Raw genomic sequence first — 22,686 nt, forward strand, 5'->3', positions numbered from 1 at the left:
TTGACCACCACGTTGGCCTTTCCCGGGTGATATAGGATAGTGATGTCGTAATCTTTCAACAACTACAACCACCCCCTCTACCTCAAATTAAACTCCTTTTGCTTGAACAAATACTGAAGACTCTTATGATCCGTGAATACCTCACACGCCACGCCATATAGATAATGCCTCCAAATCTTCAATGCGTGGACAATGGATGCCAACTCCAAATCATGCACTGGATAGTTCTTCTCATGAACCTTCAGCTTCCTCGAAGCATAGGCAATGACCTTGCCATCCTGCATCAACACTGCACCAAGTCTAATGCGAGATGCATCACAATAAACGGTGTAAGGCCCTGAACCTGTGGGCAAAACTAACACCGACGTCGTAGTCAAGGCTGTCTTGAGCCTCTGAAAGCTCGCCTCACACTCGTCCAACCATCTGAACTGGGCACTCTTCTGGGTCAACCTGGTCATCGGTGCTGCAATAGATGAGAACCCTTCCACGAACCGACGATAGTATCCTGCTAATCCCAAGAAACTCCGAATCTCTGTAGCTGATGCTGGTCTAGGCCAGTTCTTGACTTCCTCAATCTTCTTTGGATCAACCTGAATGCCCTCTACTGATACAACGTGACCCAGAAATGTCACTGAACTCAACAAGAACTCACACTTCGAGAACTTAGCATACAACTGACTATCCTTCAAAGTATGAAGAACCACTCTGAGGTGTTGCTCGTGCTCCTCCTGGCTGCGGGAATATATCAGAATATCATCGATATAGACTATCACGAACAGGTCCAAATAAGGCCTGAACGCTCGGTTCATCAACTCCATAAATACTTCTGGGGCATTGGTCAACCCAAATGATATTACTAAGAACTCATAATGCCCGTACCGAGTGCGGAAAGCTATCTTAGGGATGTCGGATGCCCTAATCCTCAGCTGATGGTAGCTAGATCTCAAGTCAATCTTTAAAAATACCTTGTCACCCTGAAGCTGATCGAACAAATCATCAATCCTCGGTAGTGGATACTTATTCTTGATTGTAACCTTGTTTAATTACCGGGAATCAATGCACATTCTCATCGAACCATACTTTTTCTTCACAAACAACACCGGCGCACCCCAAGGCGAAACGTTGAGTCTAATGAAACCCTTCTCAAGCAAGTCCTACAATTGTTCCTTTAACTCTTTCAACTCTGACGGGGCCATATGATATGGCGGAATAGAAATGGGCTGGGTGCCCGGAGTTAAATCAATACAAACGTCGATATCCCTATCGGGCGGCATACCCGGCAGGTCTGATGAAAAAACCTCAGGAAACTCCCGAACAATGGGTACATAATCAATAGAAGGGGCCTCCACACTAGAATCGCGAATATAAGCCAAATAGGCCAAATACCCCTTCTCGACCATACACCGAGCCTTCACATAAGAGATAACACTACGGGTAGAATGACCAGGGGTCCCTCTCCACTCTAAACGAGGCAAACCTAGTAAGGCGAAGGTCACGGTCTTGGCATGGCAATCCAAGATAGCATGGTACGGGGATAACCAATCCATTCCCAATATAACATCGAAGTCGACCATGTCTAAAAGCAACAAATCAACACGGGTCTTAAGACCCCCAAACACTACAATACAAGAAACGATGAACTTGGTCAACCATAATAGAATCACCGACTAGTGTAGACATATAAATAGGAATACTCAATGAATCACTAGGCATGACCAGGTACGGTGCAAAATAAGTTGACACATACGAATACATAGACCCCAGATCAAATAACACTGAAGCATCTCTATTACAAACTAGAATAGTACCTGTAATGACTGCATCTGAAGACTCAGCCTTGGTCCTGGCTGGAAGTGCATAACATCGGGGCTGGGCCCCACCACCCTGAACTGCCTCTCTGGGACGGCCTGCTGTTGGTTGGCCTCCACCACTGGAGGCTTGAGCTCCACCTCTAGGACCTCTACCTCCACCTTTAACACCTTTGCCCTCGCCTCTAGCTGGCTGGGCAGGCTGTGGGACATCTGGTGCATGTACCATAGCACGAGAACCTTGATGCGGAGAACTGCTCGAAGCTCGAGGGCAATACCTAGCAATGTGCCTCGTGTCTCCACAAGTAAAACAAGCCCTCAGTTGCTGGGAATGACTACTCTGGAAGCTCTAAAGTGGCGGTGCACTGATGGGTGCTGATGGTTCACTATAAGGCTGCTGATCAGAATAGTGCATCTGAGAACCACGACCACCTAAAGTACCCTAGGAAACCTGAAGATCTGAATGAAAGGGCCTAGGAGGATAGCCTCTACCATATGAATCTTTACCTCCAGACGAGGTAGCACTGAACCTACATGAATGATGGGGCCGCTTATCCGACCCATGACCACCTCCTTGTGACAGAACCATCTCAACTCTGCGGGCCACATTGGCCGCCTCCTGAAATGTAATCTCACTCCCGGCCTCCTTGGCCATCTGAAGATGAATCGGCTGAATAAGACCATCAATAAACCTCATCACCCTCTCTCTCTCTCTCGGTGGGAAGTATGACAAGAGCATGGCGAGCTAGATCGATGAACCTGGTCTCATACTGAGTGACCGTCATGGAACCCTGCTGAAGGCGCTCAAACTACCTCCAATAGTCTTCTCTCTACGTCACGGGGAGAAACTTCTCCAGAAACAACACTGAAAACTGCTCCCATGTCAAAGATGGAGATCCGGCTGGTCTCGCTAAGCAATAATCCCTCCACCAAGTCTTGGCGTATCCAAATAAGCGAAATGCAGCAAAATCGACCCCATTGGTCTCAACAATGACCATGTTCCTGAGAACCTCGTGGCAGCTGTATAGGAAATCCTAGGGATCCTCAGAAGGAGCTCCGTTGAAAGTAGTAGTGAAGAGATTGGTGACTCTGTCCAGTCTCCACAAAGCATCGACGAACATAGCCGCTCCATCGCTGGTCTGAGCCACTACACCCACCTGAACTGCCACCACTGGCTGAACCGCTGGAACCTGAATCTGGGGAGCTACCTGCTCCAGAGTGCGTGTAGCAGGATTCTGAGCCCCTTCTCCAGCCTGAGAAGTGGTTGGTACTACAGGAAGCAAACCTGCTCGGGTGAGACTCTCTGTAAGGCCCGCCAATCGAACCAGAGCATCCTGAAGAACTGGGGTAGCGATAAACCCCTTTGGGGCCTGAGTTGGGCCCACCAGAACTGTTGAGGCTGAAACCTCCTCCTCAAAATCAACCTGAGGCTCCGCCACTGGTGCCGCTACTCGGGGCTGAGCCGTGCCCCTATCTCGGCCTCTAGCACGGCCTCGCCCTCTGCCCCTAGTGGGAGCTGATGTAGGGGGCTCGGGCTGCTGAGCAGTAATGAGGAAGCGCGTGTTCTCGCCATCTACGAAGAACAGAGTAGAAGTTCAATTAGCATTTGAGGAATAAATCCGCACGACAAGAAAGAACAAAAGTGAAGTTTTCCTAACTCGGTAGCCTCTGGAGGATAAATACATACGTCTCCGTACTGATCCCTCAGACTCTACTGAGCTTGTCCGTAAGTTGTGAGACCTATGTAACCTAGAGCTATGATACCAACTTGTCACGACCCGAATTACCCACCCTCGGGAGTCGTGATGGCGCCTACTAATGAGAGCTAGGCAAGCCAATCATTAACTGCTTACTTCATTAACAATTATCAGCGGTAGCATGAAAGCAACGAAATTAAATAAATAAGCGGAAGACTTAAGTTTAAAGAAAACTAAACAATAATGTAAGAATCAACATATGCCTCTACCCAAGAACTGGTGTCACATTACTCACGAACTTCTAAGAGTGCTAAATACAACAGTTTGAAAGAAAATATAAAATGTTTGTCTCGAATATATGAGATAACAGACGGAAATAAAAGATAGAGGAGAAGTCGCGCCTGCGAACGCCTGCAAAGCTACCTCAGTGTCTCACTGGACTGAAGGCTGGCTCCCACGCTACTGCTGCTATCCAAAACCTGGATCTGTACAAAAGAGCACAGAGCGTAGTATCAGCACAACCGACCCCATGAGGTAGTGACGAGGCGAGGACCAGACTCCAAATAAACCTGTACAGTTATATAATATATAGCGGAAAAGTAAACAAGTAATAAGCAGTTAATGCTGGGGAAGGGGAACATGCTTTGGGGATAGCAGTTAAAAGAAATAACAGGGAATAATAAGGAAGCTAGCACTATAACTTCTATCACAATTGGATTAAATAAAGGCAACTTTCACTTTCAATTTCCTCTTGTTGCAGGCGTGCAACCCGATCCCATTTCTCATATCTCATGGTAGGCGTATCACCCGCTCCCATTTCATTATATCTTATGGTAGGCATACCACCCGCTCCTATTTCATAATATCTTGTGGTAGGCGTACCACCCGCTCCCATTTCATAATATCTTGTGGTAGGCATACCACCCGCTCCCATTTCATCAATCTTGTGGTAGGCGTATCACCCGCTCCCATTTCATAATATCTTGTGGTAGGCGTACCACCCGCTTCCATTTCATTATATCTTGTGGTAGGCGTACCACCCGCTCCCATTTCATAATATCTTGTGGTAGGCATACCACCCGCTCCCATTTCAGTTCCTCACAGAATCACAAGAAATCCCGGCAAGGAAACATAAGTAATATAATAACTTTCCGGCAAGGGAGAATCAACTATAACCAATCTCACTTTGCTAGTACTTAGTTCAATTAATGGAAATACTTCATCATAGAGGATCATTATTTAAAGTATACAAGGTGTCATTCAAAATGCAACAACTTTCAAGTTAAGACCCATAGTCATGCTTGACACCAACGTTTAGATACTCGTCACCATGCCTATACGTCGTACTCAACAAGAAGCAAGTAGCAAATATGACTCAACTCCTAATCCCTCAAGCTAGGGTTAAACCAAACACTTACCTCGATGCCTTGAACACCACTCAAGTCTCAATTATAGCTTTACCTCTTGATTCCACCACCAATTCGTTTGAATCTAGTCATAAATTACTTAATCACATTAATAAATGCTAAATGAATCAACCCCAATGCATGAAAATGAGTTTTCCAAAGTTTTACCCAAAAAGTCAAAAAATCACCCCCGGGCCCACTTGGTCGAAACTCGATGTTCGGACCAAAACTCGATTACCTATTCCCCCACAAGTTTAAATATATGGTTTGTTTTGAAATCGGACTTCAAATCGAGGTCCAAATCCCCAATATTAGAAAATCCTAGGTTCTACCCAAATCACCCAATTTCCCCATAAAAATCTTTGATTTGAAGTTGAAATCATATTAAAAGATGTTAAGAAGTGAAGAAAATAAGTTAGAAATCACTTACCAATCGTTTCGGAGAAGAAAAGTTGTTTGGAAAATCGCCTCTTATGTTTTGGGGTTTTGAAAAGTGTATAATAACTGAAATTCACGTGTATTTATACCCCTCTGAAGCTCCCACTGCGGACCGCGGCCGCGCAGGCTTCCTGAAGGCCTGCGGATCTATGCCACGCGCGGACAGAGCAAAGCCGACCGCGGCCGCGCAGCACCCACCGCGGACCGCGCAAAGGTGACCGCGGCCGCACGCGTTTCCTCGCGGGCCACGCCAGAGGGTTGAGAGGCCTGCAATATTTTTTCTGAACCTGCAACATCTGATCTTTTTAAGTCTAAGGCATCACGGAACCTACTCGAAACTCACCCGAGCCCTCAAAACTCTAAACCAAGTATGCACACTCCCTCAAAAACACCCTACGAAAATAATCGTGTGATCACATTACCAATATAATATCATGAACATCGAATTGAGTCTCAAGACCCATGAAATTTCTCAGATTTCCTTTTTAAACATCAATATTTCCCAATTTGGGTCCGGATCACGTCAAACGACGTCCGTTTTTTACCAAACTTTACAGGAGTGATTCAAAACTTATATAAAGCCTGTACCGGGCGCCGAAACCAAAATACGGGCCCGATACCATTATTTTCACATCAGTTTTCATTTCAATTTTTCTTTAAATATTTTCAGAAAATAATTTCACTTAAAAATTCATAACTCGGGCATGGGACCTCGGAATTCAATTCCGGGCATACCCACGTCCCATATTTTCCTACGGACCTTCCGGGACCGTCAAATCACGGGTCCGGGTCCGTTTTCCTAAAATGTTGACCGGAGTCAAACCTATTCATTTCGAGGTCAAAACTTAGCAATTTTTACAAGATTTCACATTTAAACTTTCCGTCTATGCGCCCAGACTGCGCACACAAATCGAGGAGACTCTAAATGAGGTTTTCAGGGCCTCGGAGACACAGATTTTTAATTAGAACAGGTGATGACCCCTTTTGGGCCGTCACACATCTAGGCCGTTGATCTCTTATTAACTATCATCTCCCGCTGCCACACGTCTCCTTGTATCTACTGTTATTTATCCTAATTCTTCGCATTTCTTTTGTCTATAGATAGTCGTCCCCAAACCTAACAATATAGTTACCTGAATTATTTTAAGAAAAATACGCGTGCTCATTTAATTGGCATCAACAACTTGCTTTACAATCAAAGTGATTTCATAGCCATAAAGAAAGACCTCAAAATATTTTGGGATCGGTCCCTGAATTTAAACCTAAACGGTTGCCCACTCAATCGGTTAAATAAAAATAGCCAGCGAATATAATATATATATATATATATATATATATATATATAATTTGTGTATAACTAGTATATAGTTTATGTACATTGACTAAAAAAGATAGATAGCAAATTTGGTCAGTCATTTGTGTAAGTTAATATATGAGAGGAGCATTAGTGATTAATATTCAATTTAGGAGAGCTCGAAAAGTAAAAAGACTAAAACATGATTGGGCAAAATTTATCCCATCTACAGGGCACCATTAATTGTTGATCACCCGTTAAGAGCTTTAATCGCAAAGGACGAGTCTCAAGGTTGCTTGTAGTAAACATTGGTTTTCCATAAATATCCCAAAATGAACTTAAACGTGTATTTCAGTATTAACTGCATTATGATTAACATAGATCATATACCTTGTAAGTTATAAATTATAAGTTCGTAGTACTTAAAAACTATTTAGAAGAATACTTGTAAATTCATTTATCATATTATTTTATTTGTATTTCAATACATTCAAAACACAAATTCCAGTAATTTTTTTATTTTAATTCCCAGAGTTTGTGCAATGGGAGGACTTGTTCAAATTTTGTCTGTATTCCAAAACCCAAATCACACTTCAGATTTTGCAATATTGTTTTCTTCGTAATACAAAAGGCAAAACACCTGATATTATGGTAATTGAGATTAAAGACAACTTAATATTCTATGAAATAAGTTATGCAAAAAAAGTATCTACTCTTACTCTCTTTACTCCAGAGTTATAAAGAAATGTATCTCTAGGAAATCTTCAAATAATACCTCACCTTTCACATAAAAATGAATGTTAATACTTCTAGTGTATTCACTTCGCGAACTTTTCAGCTAAATTTTAGATTAACTTTTTGGTAATTGGTAAGTTTAATAATTTGTGGTAATATTAACTTCTAAATTTTTTCATATTGTTTAAATTGCACGTTAAAGGAGACAAGAATCTATTAAACGTATTTGAAGGTCCAAAGAAATTCCTTGAATTTCAAGTACTAGTAAGGACAAGAACGAAGAACTTGAAGATCGAGGTCAAAAAATTCGAAGTTTTCTAAATTTCTTTGCCTTCTTTTGTCTTTTATTGTCACCTGTCAAATCACACGGTTATATCCCTAAGACCCAAAGTGAAGTTCAAGTTCAACATTCCTTCCCTAGGAATTCTCCTTTCTCTTTCAAAAATACAATATATTATTACTAGTGGTAAACTCCAAAATTCTATATTCACACAACTTCCTTAAAAAAGAAAAATGGAAAAGTAGCCCATTTTGTAAACCTACAGAAACCTATATAACTAGCAAAAGGAAACACAAATTTAGTAAAACATAACAAAACAGCCAAAAGAAAAAAAAAACTAATTAGGGTTAATTTCAAAATTCAGAAGAGTGTTCAAAATATAAGAAAACAAAATGCAGCGTGCACTAGTTGGGAACTTATTGCAACGCCAAGTTCAAATAAGCAGAAACCAAATCACCAAAAAAGTGATTAGATCACAATTACCATGTGATGTTTTCATTAACCACAGAGGAAATGACACAAAGAGAACGATAGCTTCATTGCTATATGATCATCTTACACGTTTAAGGATTGGATCATTTTTAGACAACAAGAACATGAAGCCAGGTGATAAATTGTTTGAGAAAATTGACAGTGCCATAAAAGAATGCAAAGTTGGAGTTGCTGTGTTTTCTCCACGTTATTGTGATTCTTACTTTTGCCTTCACGAATTGGCTCTCTTTGTCGAATCAAAAAAGAAGGTGATTCCCATATTTTGTGATGTTAAGCCTTCTGAGCTTCGTGCGGTGAACAAGCCAAATCTTCCACTTCGACCCGAAGAAATTGTGAGATTTAATTTGGCTCTTGAAGAGGCTAAACTAACCGTTGGACTTGATTTCGACTCTATCAAAGGGTACGTTATAGCAATGATATATCATATTTTGATTTTAAGTTATTATATATATATATATATATATATATATATATATATATATATATATATATATATATATATATATATATATATTTTGGTGGTGTCTAGATTTTTACGCTATCAATATATTATAACTTGCATGTCATAGTTACATGTTAGTTATCATTTTTGCTAGGCTACCAACTAATGCTATCATAGAAATCATGATCTATTACTACCAGTGGCGAAGGTACATAGAGTTAAGGGTGGTCAACTGATCACCCTTCGTCGAAAAATTACACTGTATATATAAATAAAATATTAGATTTTAATGGTATATAACATATATTGAATATCCTTTATCTGATTTTTTTTTACTTATTTCAAGTTTGAACACCCTAAATGAAATTTCTGGCTTCGCCACTGATTACTACTAGCGATTACATGATAAGTGGCATTATTGTTAATACCGTGAACCCACATAACTTAAAGTCTTAAATTTTATACCATGCTAAGATGTATATATAGGTGGCATCTTAAACTATTTTACGAAATATATTAATCATTTAAGGAGAGTTAAGTATGTATCTTGGTGTCTTGTATTCATATTGAGTATGTACGTAGTAATTAATTTCTTTTCATCTCCCTCTTACATTTGGACCATTTAACTTGTTTGTAGGAATTGGTCGGATGTAGTGACAAAAGCTGCTGATGTTGTCATTGAGAGCTTGATAGAGATTGAGGACGAGCAAACCAGAAATCAGACTACTCATATCGTTTTCTGATAGATGTCTTAATTTCGTGATACAATGACAATAAAGATCATGACTATTCCATAACAATACCATGTCCACACACGGAAAACAAATAAACTAACATGTAATTCTGGTTTCGAATAAGTAATCAATTTCGTGTTCTAGCAATGGATTTTAGTGATTTACTCACCCTTGTTATTTGTAATATAATTAACAAGCAGAGATATTTTTGGTGTAACATGTCCAGCATATGTAGTATATATAGTGTCCGTTGGCATTATGTGACAGGGAGGCTGAATTAACTCTGTAAAAATTTATTTATTGTTATCAAGTTTGTTCAAGTGTAAAGTTAATCCGATAAAATTCCTTTAATGTTTTCGTTGTTTCTTTATGTCATTTTCCTCTTTCTTGTATTAGTTCAAGATACGATTTTATTTTCTGCATTTGTAAAACCTCCTTCTCTATTTTCCCCTTGTAAGCACGTGATTTTTGCCCTATATGAGAATTACTCCCAAAAAATTCAAAAATAAAATGATTTTCCTTGGTGTGCAATTTTGTGATATTTTTAGATAATTATTTGTGTTTGTCTGTGCATGTTTATTTGTTAAATTAATAAAAATACAAAAATATGTCGCATTTTGCATGTAGGATTTAATTCTACAATTGTTAGTAATTAAATTTGTTTTACAAAAAATAAAAATTACAAAAATAGGCATCGTTTGCATTTTTAGCATTTAATGTCCAAATATACAATTTTATGCTTAATTATTACTTAATTGTGCGTTAATTGTTATTGGGAGTTAATTTGCGCTTTTATAACTTAATTTAGTTCTCAATAATAATTTAAGTATTTTTATAATTTAGTTTTAGAAAAATAAAAGAAGAAAAGAAAACAAAAATGTAAAAAAATCGGAATTGGGCCTCTTCTTCAAATTCAAGCTACAGGCCCAAAAAATGGCCCAACCTTCCTCATGACCCAGTCCATTTCAAACCGGGTCGACCCAGTTCATAACACAACACCCCTATTATCTTACATTTCATAAAACAACACAAAAAAAAAAAAAAACCTAAAAAAAAGCTAAGGTATCTGCCCCCCCTCTCTCATTTGCTTCTTCTTCTCCAAACACCAACCTCCCCATCAATGGCTACCCTCCTCTTCATCACACAGCCATGGACTGCCCGCTGCCTCCGTCTTCGACCAAGCGACCACCATCGCGGCTTCATCTTCGTCGTTCGACGTCAAGCTCGAGTTTGAGCTCGACGTCCATGGCTGCCTTCAACCACAAGTCCAAACGACCAGCTGCTACATCCAGTCATCGACGGCGAATGGTTCGTCGACCTCCAACAGCCCCGCACGTTCACTGTTTCTGCTTCATCTTCCTCGTCATGTTGCGTCGTTTGCTTTACTGCTGCTGCATCCTTTTCTCTTCATCGTCTGCTGCTTCAGTGATTGCCATGGCGATGCTTCAGCTCCTGGACAACTACACAGCCAATGTCGTGTCACCGCTGTAGCTCCGCTCGTTGTCGTGGCTGCTTCACCCTTTTGCTGCTGCTCACGTTTCTGCTTCGGCTTGCCGCGTCGCCTTCACGCTTCTGTTTTCTTGTTGCTTCTTCTATGGCCAAAGAAGCCCAGTTGTGTTGCTTCATCTTCTTCGTCTCGTCAAAGTTTGAAGGTCTTTCGTTGAGTCGAGGCCCGGACAGATTTGTTTACAATCGAGTTCGTTGTTGATTCATCTCCGGTTAGTTGGTTTTGAGTTTATTTTTGTCCATATTTCGTTTTTATATTTCTCGAAGTAAAAATCGATAAATGTTCGATCCTTGTTTTGTTCATGTCTATCGTTTGAATTAATTTTTAGTTTGTTCATGTGTTTTGTTAATTTAATTTTCAGATTCAAATGGGAAATTAATTAGTTGTTTTTCATGTTTATTTCATGTTAATTTTATTCATTTTTGTAAAAAAGGAATTGTTAGTTTAATGTTTGTTAGATTCAAATTGAAGTTTAAATTAATTATTTCTTCAATTTGTTTCATGTGTTTTATGTATTTTCAGAAATTGTTAACATTGTTTAAATCATGTGAATCCGTCATGTTTTGTTGTTTAAAAATAGATTTAATTCATGTTCATCTTTGATTGAAGTTCGCTTTTAATTTAGTAATTTAATGTGAAGTTATATTTTGGTTTTAATTTTTGGATCATGTATCTTTGTTATAATTTTGTTGGATTTGATTTTATTGATTATTTGAATATTAGTGATTTGAATATGTTTATTTGTTTTGTTTAAGTTTAATTCGAAGTTTGAATAAAGCTTGTTGTTGTTGTTGTTGAATCTGAAAATAGGTTTGTTTGTTGCTAAAAATATTGTTCAATCAAAATTTTAGTTGTTCTTTGTTGTTCAATTTGTGTTCATGTGATATTGTTGTTGTGTTGTTCATCCGTGTTCATATGATTTGTTGTTTGAATTTGTGTAGAAATTGGTCATATTGGCTATATTTTGGTTGAGTTTGATTAATTGATTTGTTATAGCTGATGGGGGTAGTTTGGTAATTTGCAGTACGTTCAGGGGTAGTTTTGTAATTTCAGTAAGGGCAGAGGGGCATTTTTGGAATTTAATTTCTGAATAATTATTTATTTTAAATGTTCTTTCCATTAAAATTAAGATAATATTAAAGTAATTAAGCATGGGGAACAAAATGTAATGGGGTGGGTTTTGATATAGTTGTTTAATATAAATGGGGGACAAGACAAAATGTAGTGGAGAAGAATATGGTATTTGTTTATGGTAGGCATGGGGGACAAGATATAATGGGTTGGATTGATATACTTGTTTAATGTAGTGGGGGATGAGTGAGAAGATAATGGGTTTGGTAGGAGAAAATGGTGGTTTTATTAATTGATTTAAGTGTTTGGGATGGAAAATAAATAGAGGGACTTGAATCAGATTTTAGGGGGGAGAAGAAAATTTTAAGAGAGGAAATTCGGAAAAAAAATACTAAGACTTTAGAAAATAAAAAGAAAAACATTCTGGAAATTCAAAAGAAGAAGAATATACACCTGATATACAATCCAAATATTCTGATATACGAATTGAGAAATTAAGGGTTAAACACTAATTAGACTTTCAAAAATCTGAAAAGATTCTCTTTGCTTCTGTCCGTTGGTTGTTGTTGTTGTTTCTGGATTTTTGTCTTGATTTTAAAATCTGTCACTAAGTTTCTCGTTGCTGGTTGTTACTGGTTGCTGGGGTTGTTGTTGTTGTATGCTACTGAATTTCTGTTGATCTCCCTTTTCTTTTGCTTCCAATGTCAGGTACACAACTGACACGCTGGTTATTGTAAACCGAAATACGAAGCATGAATACGAAAATGAAGAGTTGAAGTTCTAAATTTAATTTAATTATATTCTGAATTTTATTTGTATATATAAATTATTTAGCTTGCAAAAAAATCAGAATCATGTAGCTATTTAATATATATAGTGGAACATCCGACGATAACTTAACGGATGAACTATCTATATATTGCCTAAAAATAAATAAATGGTGTAGTAACTCCGTCTAGTCAAAAAATCAAACGAATAGGCCATTTAGGAATTTGGTAGGAATATTGTTTAGTTAAATAATATTGGTTAATTTTAACATGTAATTGGTTTTAGGATTAAAATTAGATTGCTAAGTTTTTTTTTTAATTTGACAAACTGAGAACATGCCTAGTATAATGTAACGAGGTAGCAATATGTGAATAAGACGGCCCAGGTCTAGTTTTATGCCATACACGTTGGGCCTGGGCCCGTATTGGCAACGGACTGCCTTGCTTGTATCATTTTCAGAATTTATAAATCATATTCGAAACTCAACTATAACAACTCAAGCATGTAAATAAATTAAGACCTTTTCTCTTTCATTTTGTAGAGACAATTTTAATAGAAAATGTAGGCACTTTAGGATTATCCTGATAAAATAAATGAGATGAGCCTCGCCAAATAAAATGCACAAATTGCGGGGCCCTCGATAAATGTTTAATTAAAATTACTTAGACTTCGGGATGAGCCGTTTAGCAAAATTCCATGGCCTTACCCAGAAATAATAATACGATAATTGTTTCAGGCATGCATTTTAATAATCTTACCTTCTTAAATTCGGGTGCGCATTTATGTGACCCAAATCCAAATCTCAACGGAGTCGGAATGTATTAACAACCACGGGCGCATTGATTGTGACGTGGTTCGAAATGCATTTTCACGACGTTGCAATTCCATAAAAAATAAATAATAATAAAAGCGGTTTAAACTTAATGAAAGCACATAAGTAATAACATGTATTAAATCAGATATCTAGCCATTATAACAATTTAAGCGACCGTGCTAGAACCACGGGATTCGAGGGTGCCTAACACCTTCCCTCGGGTCAACAGAATTCCTTACTTAGAATTTCTGGTTCGCAGACTTCATTTGGAAAGTCAAATATTTTCCTCGATTTGGGATTCAAGATAAACCGGTGACTTGGGACACCAAAAGCCAAACATTTCCCAAGTGGCGACTCTGAATTAAATAAATAATCCCATTTCGAATATTGTCACTTAAATTGGAAAAACTCCCTCGCGCAATTTACCCTTCGGGGCGAGCGCGCAAAAAGGAGGTGTGACAGCTCTGGCGACTCATCTGGGGAATTTAACCCAGAACCACTGGTTCAGAGTTCAAGAATTCGAGCTTAGAATAATTGTTATATTTGTCTTTATTATCTGATCTTTATTACATCTTTTGGCATAACGTACTAAATATTGTCTTTTACCGCTTTGATATTATCTGAACTGTATATAAACTGTGTCGAAACCCTTCTCTTCTTACCTCCGGGGAGAAGCTCGCTGGTCGAGACTCCCCATTCTGTTAGTGCCAATACCCTGAAATAAAAAAAAGAGGCTCGGACAAGTTACGAAGCCGGATGGCCTTTTGGTTCCCGGTAAGTTGCCCCCTCCTCGACTCGAGTTGTCCGCTCGGGTACACAGTCTAGAACATATACCCAGGTTATAAACCTAGTATAACGAAACCTCATACCGAATCCCTAGTAGGAACGCTTATTTGCATCATGTTGCATTTGACATAGGGGACTCAACACAGGGGTTGGGTCCGTCTAGGACAGGCAACCTGAAATAAAAAGACCATCCTGCTGCATCCCGTTTGTTTGGCGCATTTATTTGCTTCAGATCTGCATGCAGACGGATTTTAAAAAAAAATTCAAAAAAAAAAAATAGTAGTAGCGTAGGGAGATAATCACCTATTTTTTTTTGGAAAAATAAAACCAATGTCCAAGTAGTGTCAAAACCTCGCCGGAATTTTCTAAAAAAAAAAGAAAAGAAAAAAAATGAAAACAAAATTTGTCTTTTAGTTTGATTTATTAAAAAAAACATATAAGAAAAAAAAAATTTAATCACTTTCAAAATCAAAAAATAATATCAAAAAAATATAATATTTATTTGAAAGTAAAAAAAGAAGAAGGGAAAATTCAAAAAAATGTTGTTTCTTTTGTAGTATCTCTTTTATAAATTAAAACTAATAGTCCAAATACTTCCTTAAAAAGATTTTCTTTGGTCTTTATCTCTTTTCAAAAATAAAACAAAATATAAAAATCCAAAAAAATATATAAATATATTTTTCCTTAAAGATTGTATTCAGAGGGGGTTTAGTTTATTTCCTCTATTCCTGATCGGACCGAACTACGCCGGTTTGATTCTCACAGGGTGTGAGATACGTAGGCAACCCTCATCGGGTCCAACTTCCCCTTTTTCAGAAATGGCCAAAATTTCAGAATTTTAACTTCATCATAAATGAGTAGGGTGATGCCGTTTTGTCAAGAATAGCCAAATGTTCCCGAAAGGGACGCCGGAAGGCTGACTTTGCACAAACAGTCATTTTTGGTCATTTTGAACTTTGACCAATTTGCCCGACAGCCTTAGAATCCTCTTCCCCGAGGCTCTGTGAGGCCATGTTCCCAATGTCGGGTCACCATTCTAAAAAAAAATCAAGTGATGTTTTTTGTTGTCAAAAACAACCGAATGTTCCCGAAAGGGACGGCGGAAGGCTGACATTGTATAAACGGTCATCTTTGGTCATCGTATTTTATTTTTGACCGGTTGATCCTCGCAACCTTAAAATCTTCGTTCCCAAAGTGCTAAAAGGCCGCATTTGAAAACCGAGTCCATTATTTTGAAAACAAAATCTTAAAAAAAAACATAGATAGTTTTATTTTTTAGTCTAATAAAAGTTTTTCGTTGGCATAATCACCTTAATAAATGTGCAGGATGAGCACAATACAAAACAAACCCTTTTCGATAATGACCAAGATCCCTTTTGAGTTGCGATTATGGTGGAATGACCTAGGCAAGGAAGGGCAAGGCAAAGTAAAGAAATATCTGAAAGATCTCCCGGATTTACTAGACATCCAGCCTCAGGGTGATATTATCAGATCATTGGTCACCTGCTGGGATTCGGCACACAATGTATTTCATTTCTCGGACTTTGAGCTCACCCCGACATTGGAAGAAATAGCGGGATACATCGGAAGTGATGAAGCTCCGTTAAAGTTCAAGTACTTGATTGCTTCTAGGGCCGTCACGGTACACCAGTTTCTGGATTTCCTAAAAATACCCCGAACATTTCACCATCCCGATCTCGCCAAAGGTTTCTGCAGTCTCCGCCTCATATATGCTAGATATGGCCACGTGGGCGGGTTCAATAAGCCAGACTTCAAACTATGCAGTAGAGGTAACCGACAAAAGTGGGATGAACACAGGCTGGTAGCTTTTATGTTAGCTTTTTTGGGCCTTATAGTGTTCCCAAGGAAAGACGGAAACATCGATCTAAAAGTAGTTGGGGTCGTCAGTACCTTGCTCACCCATGATAAGTGTACTCTGGCGCCTATGATTATGGCTAACATCTTCCGGGATCTCACTATTTGCCGAGCCGGGGGCGACTTTTTCGGAGGATGTAACTTATTGTTGCAAATGTGGATGACCGATCATTTGTGCCACCGCTCCCCGCTCTTGGGTTACGGTTCGCCCGAGAAGACTTGTATTGGAGAATTCTACAAAAGAATCGAAAGGGTTAGTCTGCTCGAGGGAGTCACAGCTTGGACAGCATTCTTCCGAACTCTCACTGCCGACCAAATTCAGTGGACGCTCGGATGGCTGCCTATTGAGGAAATTATATACATGCCAGCAACCAAGCCCCACTTTCTGTTGATGGGACTTAAAAGCATCCAACCCTATGCACCGTATCGGGTTTTGAGTCAACTTGGGAGGTATCAAGTAGTGCCAAAAGATGAAGACTTGAGTACCCGAGTGGTTGAAATCAGTCCGGACGGTCGATTCCCCGAAGAAGAAGTTCGCCAGATCTGGAGTGAGTGTCAACATCTGACGGCAAACACTTGTGTGTTGGATATAGCTAAAGGAGAAGTCTCCCCGGGGTATCACGCCTGGTTTAGGGGTGACATGTCCTGCGAGAGACCAGCTAAAAGACCTCATCTCAGAGATTTTGCCGAGTCATCCCAGGAGCAATGGAACTGGTTAGCAAAGGAGAAAGATTATCGGACAGAGATCGGTGAATTGAAACAACGGGTTGAAAGTCTGAAATTCAATAACAGTATGCAGGTCGCCGCAGATCGAGGCGAAAAGAATAGATTGGCCCAAGAAAATGAAGAACTTAGGGCCCAAATCCAGAAATTGAAAATGGCTCTTGATGAACAACCAAGGAGTCGATCAGACGAGCAGTTGATAAAAGGGCTGAGAAATGAAGTCAGGGAATGGCGAGATGGTTTAGAAGAGTCTGAAAACGTCATGGCAAAGCTCAAAGTACAGTGGGGTACAAAAGCAGATAAGCATCGCCGATACTTGAATCAATTGAAACGCAACCACGAGAAAACTGTTGCCAACATGAAGAGAAAGATGGCTACAATTGAGGTTAAAGCAGTTAAGCAGGCCGAGGATTTCCAAATTGAAAGCAGACATTGTTAGGACTTGTTGGCCCAAATGGAAGTAGAAGTGCGGCAACTGAAGAATCAGCATATGCAGGATTCTCAGGCGCTAAAAACACGCAGTGATCAGATAAAACGCTTGCTTATAGAAAAGAGGAGAACCAGAGATAAGATTAGGACCATTGCCCGCGCCATCATCAGAAGGTGTCTACGGTGCGAAAACATGACCAGCATTACCGTTCTCTCGGCAGTAATGGTTTATGTCAAGCAGACTATGCATGAGCTGGAACAAATTGAAAGGGATCTCACACCTAAGACTGCGGCGAGGCCGAACGATGCCCCGCGGGCACCAATTCTCGAAACCTTGATGTATTCATAGGTCGAGTCTGCATCTTAGCATCTTCTGTCCGTCTTTTCGCATCAGGGTGTATTAGTCTGTTTGAGTCTGTACTTATTTTGAAGGTTTGTTTATTTTCCCCTTTTTCAAATGTTGGTTGTAATAGATTGCTTCAGTAATAAAATGTGTGCTTCTTTTACACTCCTCTATCCCGAACTACGCAAGATCTGATTCACGCGGCATCGTGATACGTAGGCAATCCTCATCGGATCCGGTCACATTTTTTACTACAAATAATGAAAACAATAATAATAATAAAAAAACAAAGAAAGCAAAATGGTGATAAATAAAAGGAAAGCCTAAGGAGAAGCCAGAATGACGCATGTCTTTGTTGCAAGCATATAGAAACTCACCTAACTGTATAGGTGCATCACACCCCAATGTGAGATTACCTGCCTGTTATTTGTTTCAAACTAACCGTTTGTTTGCTGATAAGATCAGGTTCCTAGAAAAGTGGTTTGGTTTTGTGGTAATCTGGCCTCACATTCGTACTTCACGAGGTCAAAAGGAAGCGTTCAGCCACCCGTCGCTAAATCAAGAGGAAGTGTTCATACATATTTCACAAGGTCGAAGGAAAGTGTCGAAATGTCTTCAGAAATTCCTCTGCCAACGATTCCTATTTCGGAGGAAAGTTCAATCTCAGCCATCCCAACTTCTGAGTCAGCAACTGTCGAGGAAAATAGGATTCTGCGTCTCCGCATGATGGAAATGTGGGACGCCTGGGCCAATGGAAAAGAGCCACCAAGTGCGATCCCTGGATTCCCTGAGCTTTTTCCTAGGGCAAGTGGGACCTCCAACATCCCCACAAGTTATCCAAATACCCCACTGGGATTTCCTACCATCTCAACCTACTTTACTGGAACACCTTCTGAGTCTCGCCCCCAGGTGTTAGCTGCCAGTGCGGTTTCAAACATATTCACTGCTCCACCTTGTTCATCCACGGCACAACCTGTTTTACCCAGGCCTAACTTCGATTCATCATCCTTCACATTTCAAGCACCACCTCTTCCATTGGAACCTAGTCAGTTCACTACCAACGCTTACCCTCAACCGTCTCGGTACGAGTTTATCGTAGGACAGGAGAAAGCCGAGAAAACGCCTGAACAAGAGGAAATGACCAGAAAAATGAGAAGCATGGAGCAAACTCTCAAAAATATACAGGGTCTGAGCGGGCAAAAAAGCGTATCTTACGCTGACCTGTGCATGTTCCCGCACGTACATCTGCCCTTGGGTTTCAAAACCCCAAAGTTTGAGAAATATGACGGGCATGGGGACCCCATAGCCCACCTCAAAAGGTACTGCAACCAGTTGCGGGGAGCGGGCGGAAAAGAAGAACTTCTTATGGCTTACTTTGGAGAAACTTTGATCGGCACTGCTTCTGAATGGTATACGGATCAGGAAGTATCTCGTTGGCACATTTGGGACGACTTGGCTATGGATTTTGTCAGGCAGTTTCAATATAACATCGACATTGCCCCCGACAGGAATTCATTGTCAAATCTAAAGAAGAAGCCTTCGAAGAGCTTCCGAGAATATGTTGTCAAATGGCGCGAACAAGCGGCCAGAGTCAAACCTCCGATGGATGAAACAGAAATGGTCGTGTTTTCCTTCAAGCCCAAGAGACTGATTATTATCAAAACATGATGTCTGCATTGGGAAAGTCGTTTGCTGAAGCCATCAAAATCGGTGAAATGGTGGAGAATGGGTTAAAAACAGGGCGAATCTTGAGTCAGTCTGCTATAAGGGCCACCTCCCAAGCAATCCAAGGCGGATCTGGAGGAGGAGCAAACCGAAAGAAGAAGGAAGAAGCAACAATGGAAACTTCGAGTGTAAGAAAACCCCATCCATCCAGATTTCATTTCTCTGAAAGAGCCCCGCAACATTACTACCCCCATCAAGATGCGGCCTATGCTATGAACCTTCAGCCTTACACAGTAATGAATGCACAACCATATATTAGGCCACAACAACAATTTCACCAAAAGCGAGCTCAATTTCCAAGAAATCAACCTCCCCACCAAGCTCAGTATAATCCCCGACCTCCACAAAATAATCTCCCCTACAACGCCCGCACTCGAGAGCCGCCCAGGAAAATGGACTTCACACCTATTGGAGAGTCATATTCCAACCTTTTCCCCAAATTGGTCCAAATGGGTTTGTTACAACCCGTACCACCAAATAGGCAAAACCCAGAGTCACCCTCTTACCAACCTGGTGCCCGATGTGCCTATCATTCAGGAGTGGAAGGGAATGACATTGAGAGTTGTTGGACTTTGAAAAGGGTTGTTGAAAACCTCATAGAACAAAAGCGGATAGTGTTAAAGGACGAAGACATTCCTAATGTGACCAACAATCCGTTACCGGCTCACAACAATGGACCGATTATTGGGATGATCTGCGAAGATAAAGAGTTTGATCCTGTCTTGAAAGCCATCATTGCAATCGCCGACATTGAGAAAGAGCCCAAGACGTATGCAAAGCAAGAAAAGGTGGACAAGAAGAGTAAAAACCCCCCTCAAAACACAGAAAAAGCAGTGGAAACAAAAACTGAGGTAGTACCCTCGAAAGATGTCGTCCTTTATGTCCCCCGAGGTTCGAAGAAAGGACAAGTGACATTGAGCCCTCCAAGAAGGTTTGAGCTGAACAAAGGATCTAAAATGTATGTGCCCAAAGGGACCTATGCGGAACGGGGGCCAATAATTTCACCAAGGCTGAATGAGCCCGTGATTATTGGACGCGCGCCGCAGAGGCCCATGACAGATCCTACTACCGTCCCGTGGAATTATAACAAGGCGGTAGTAACCTACAAAGGAAAAGAAATCCTGGGAGAAGTGAATGAAACTAACCCAATTGAGAAATACCTCAACCTGGAGGAGTTGAATGATTCTACAAAGAAGCGTTTCCCACTCAAGAAACCGGTTAGCGCCGAGGAAGCGGAAGAGTTTTTCAGGAAAATGAAAACTGCGGACTACGAGATAATTGACCAACTCTGAAAGTCTCCCGCTCAGGTCTCGTTGTGGTCTCTATTAATGAATTCAACTGAGCATCAGAAAGTGTTGATCAAGACCCTCAACGAAGCTTACGTCCCAATTGAAACTACCGTGGAACAGCTAGAGAGGATGGCAGAAAGATTCTTCATGATCAATCAGATTTCCTTCAGCAAAAATGATCTGCCCCCGGAAGGGGCCGCTCACAACAAGGCCCTCCACCTAACAGTTAAATGTGAAGGGTACTATGTGAAGAGGGTCATGCTGGATGGCGGGTCCGGAGTAGATATCTGTCCCCTTTCGACTCTGCAAAGAATGGAGATCGAAGACAGGGAGAATCAGGCCCAACAGCGTATGTGTTCGTGCCTTTGACGGCATCAAAAGGGACACCCTAGGCGAGATCGATTTGATTTTGACTATTGGACCTGTGGATTTTGAGGTGACCTTTCAGGTCCTAGATATGGATACTTCTTACAATTTCCTTCTAGGAAGGCCTTGGATTCATGCGACGGAAGCCATACCTTCTACTCTCCACCAGATGGTAAAATTTGTATATGAAAATCAAGAGATTATAGTCCACGGAGAGGATGAGCATTCAATTTATTGAGACCCGTCGGTTCTATGCCTCGAAGCTACGGAGGGTAGTGAACACATAGTCTATCAAGTTTTCGAGGTTGTGGTCGTAGACCAATGCGAAGAAGGAAGCCCTTACCCTCAACCTTTTCTCTCAAAAGCGTCAGTTATGGTTGCCAAGGAAATGATCAGGCATGGTTATAAACTGGGAAAGGGACTCGGGGCATCGTTGCAAGGTATCACCGAACCTATCACCTTACCTGCCGCTGAAAAGTTCTTCGGTGTTGGTTTTTACGTCGAAGAAGCTGACGTAATATGGGGAAACCAACGGAAGAGCAATGGTTGGGTTTTATCTCAGCCAATTCCGCATCTTTACAGAACATTCGTCAGACCCAAGTACAATGAAGAAAAAGAGGATGAGACCTTCACGACCGAGGAAATTGAAGAAATCTGTGGGGTTATGAGGCAGATGTTGTACGAAACCCATATGGTTCAGCCGAGAGAAGGTTCGAGCACCGCTGAGGTGCTTTACATGGGGCCTGGTGCCAAATTGCAAAACTGGAAGGCTACTCCGTTTCCAATCAAGCGGGAATCCTGGTAGACCAGTTTTGCGACCTTTTCTCCATCACGAGTTATTTTGGGGTGTAAGTCGAATGATTTCCTTTTAGTTTCCTGTCCTTAAATTCTGATGTAAACCCTATTATCTTCAAAATTCAATGAAATGAAATTAATAGTTCATCTTTCATCTTATTTATTCTCTCTGATTTTTTTTTATTTTTTTGTTTTATTTCTTTCAGTTCTAATAATGCGACTTTAAATAACATGACATGCTTGCGGGCTTCATGCCCGGATCCAAACATGCAGTCTAGCTGCGAAATAATGAACCAAGAAATGGAATACGACGAACAAGAGACTTTTAAGGAAATAAATCGAGAATTGGAACACTTTGAGAACAAACCTAAGCCGAATCTGAATGACACCGAACCAGTTAATTTGGGAACTCCTGAGGAAATCTGAGAGACCAAAATAAACATTCACACGGACGAGAGAACGCAAGACGCGATAGTTCAACTCCTTTTTGAATTTAAAGATGTGTTTGCTTGGTCATACGATGACATGCCAGGATTAAGCGTTGATCTAGTGGTGCATAAATTGCCAATTCACCCTGATTGTCCTCCAGTTCAACAAAAGCAAAGAAAGTTCAAAACTGATGTCAGTGACAAGATTAAAGAAGAAATCACCAAGCAGCTGAAAACGGGAGTAATTCGGGTAGTCCAGTACACCACGTGGTTGGCGAATGTAGTTCCAGTGCCGAAAAAAGATGGGAAGACTCGGGTATGTGTGGATTATCGAGATTTGAACAGAGCGAGTCCCAAAGACAATTTCCCATTGCCCAACATCCACATCCTTGTTGATAATTGCGCCAAACATGAGATCCAATCTTTCGTAGATTGTTACGC

At 40.4% G+C, this 22,686-nt stretch overlaps 1 protein-coding gene across 1 annotated transcript; it reads left to right on the forward strand.

Annotated features, from left to right (window-relative positions):
* The first annotated feature begins 8,050 nt into the window (after window positions 1-8,050).
* LOC104224121 (probable 2' cyclic ADP-D-ribose synthase BdTIR) lies at window positions 8,051-9,404 on the forward strand. Its single transcript, XM_009775704.1, has 2 exons — window positions 8,051-8,550; window positions 9,230-9,404. Exons 1-2 carry the CDS (start codon window positions 8,051-8,053, stop codon window positions 9,333-9,335), a joined length of 606 nt encoding a protein of 201 aa, XP_009774006.1. The 3' UTR covers window positions 9,336-9,404.
* Window positions 9,405-22,686: the final 13,282 nt, after the last annotated feature.

The sequence above is a fragment of the Nicotiana sylvestris genome, chromosome 7 (assembly GCF_000393655.2).
Source record: "Nicotiana sylvestris chromosome 7, ASM39365v2, whole genome shotgun sequence".
Lineage (NCBI taxonomy): Eukaryota > Viridiplantae > Streptophyta > Magnoliopsida > Solanales > Solanaceae > Nicotiana > Nicotiana sylvestris.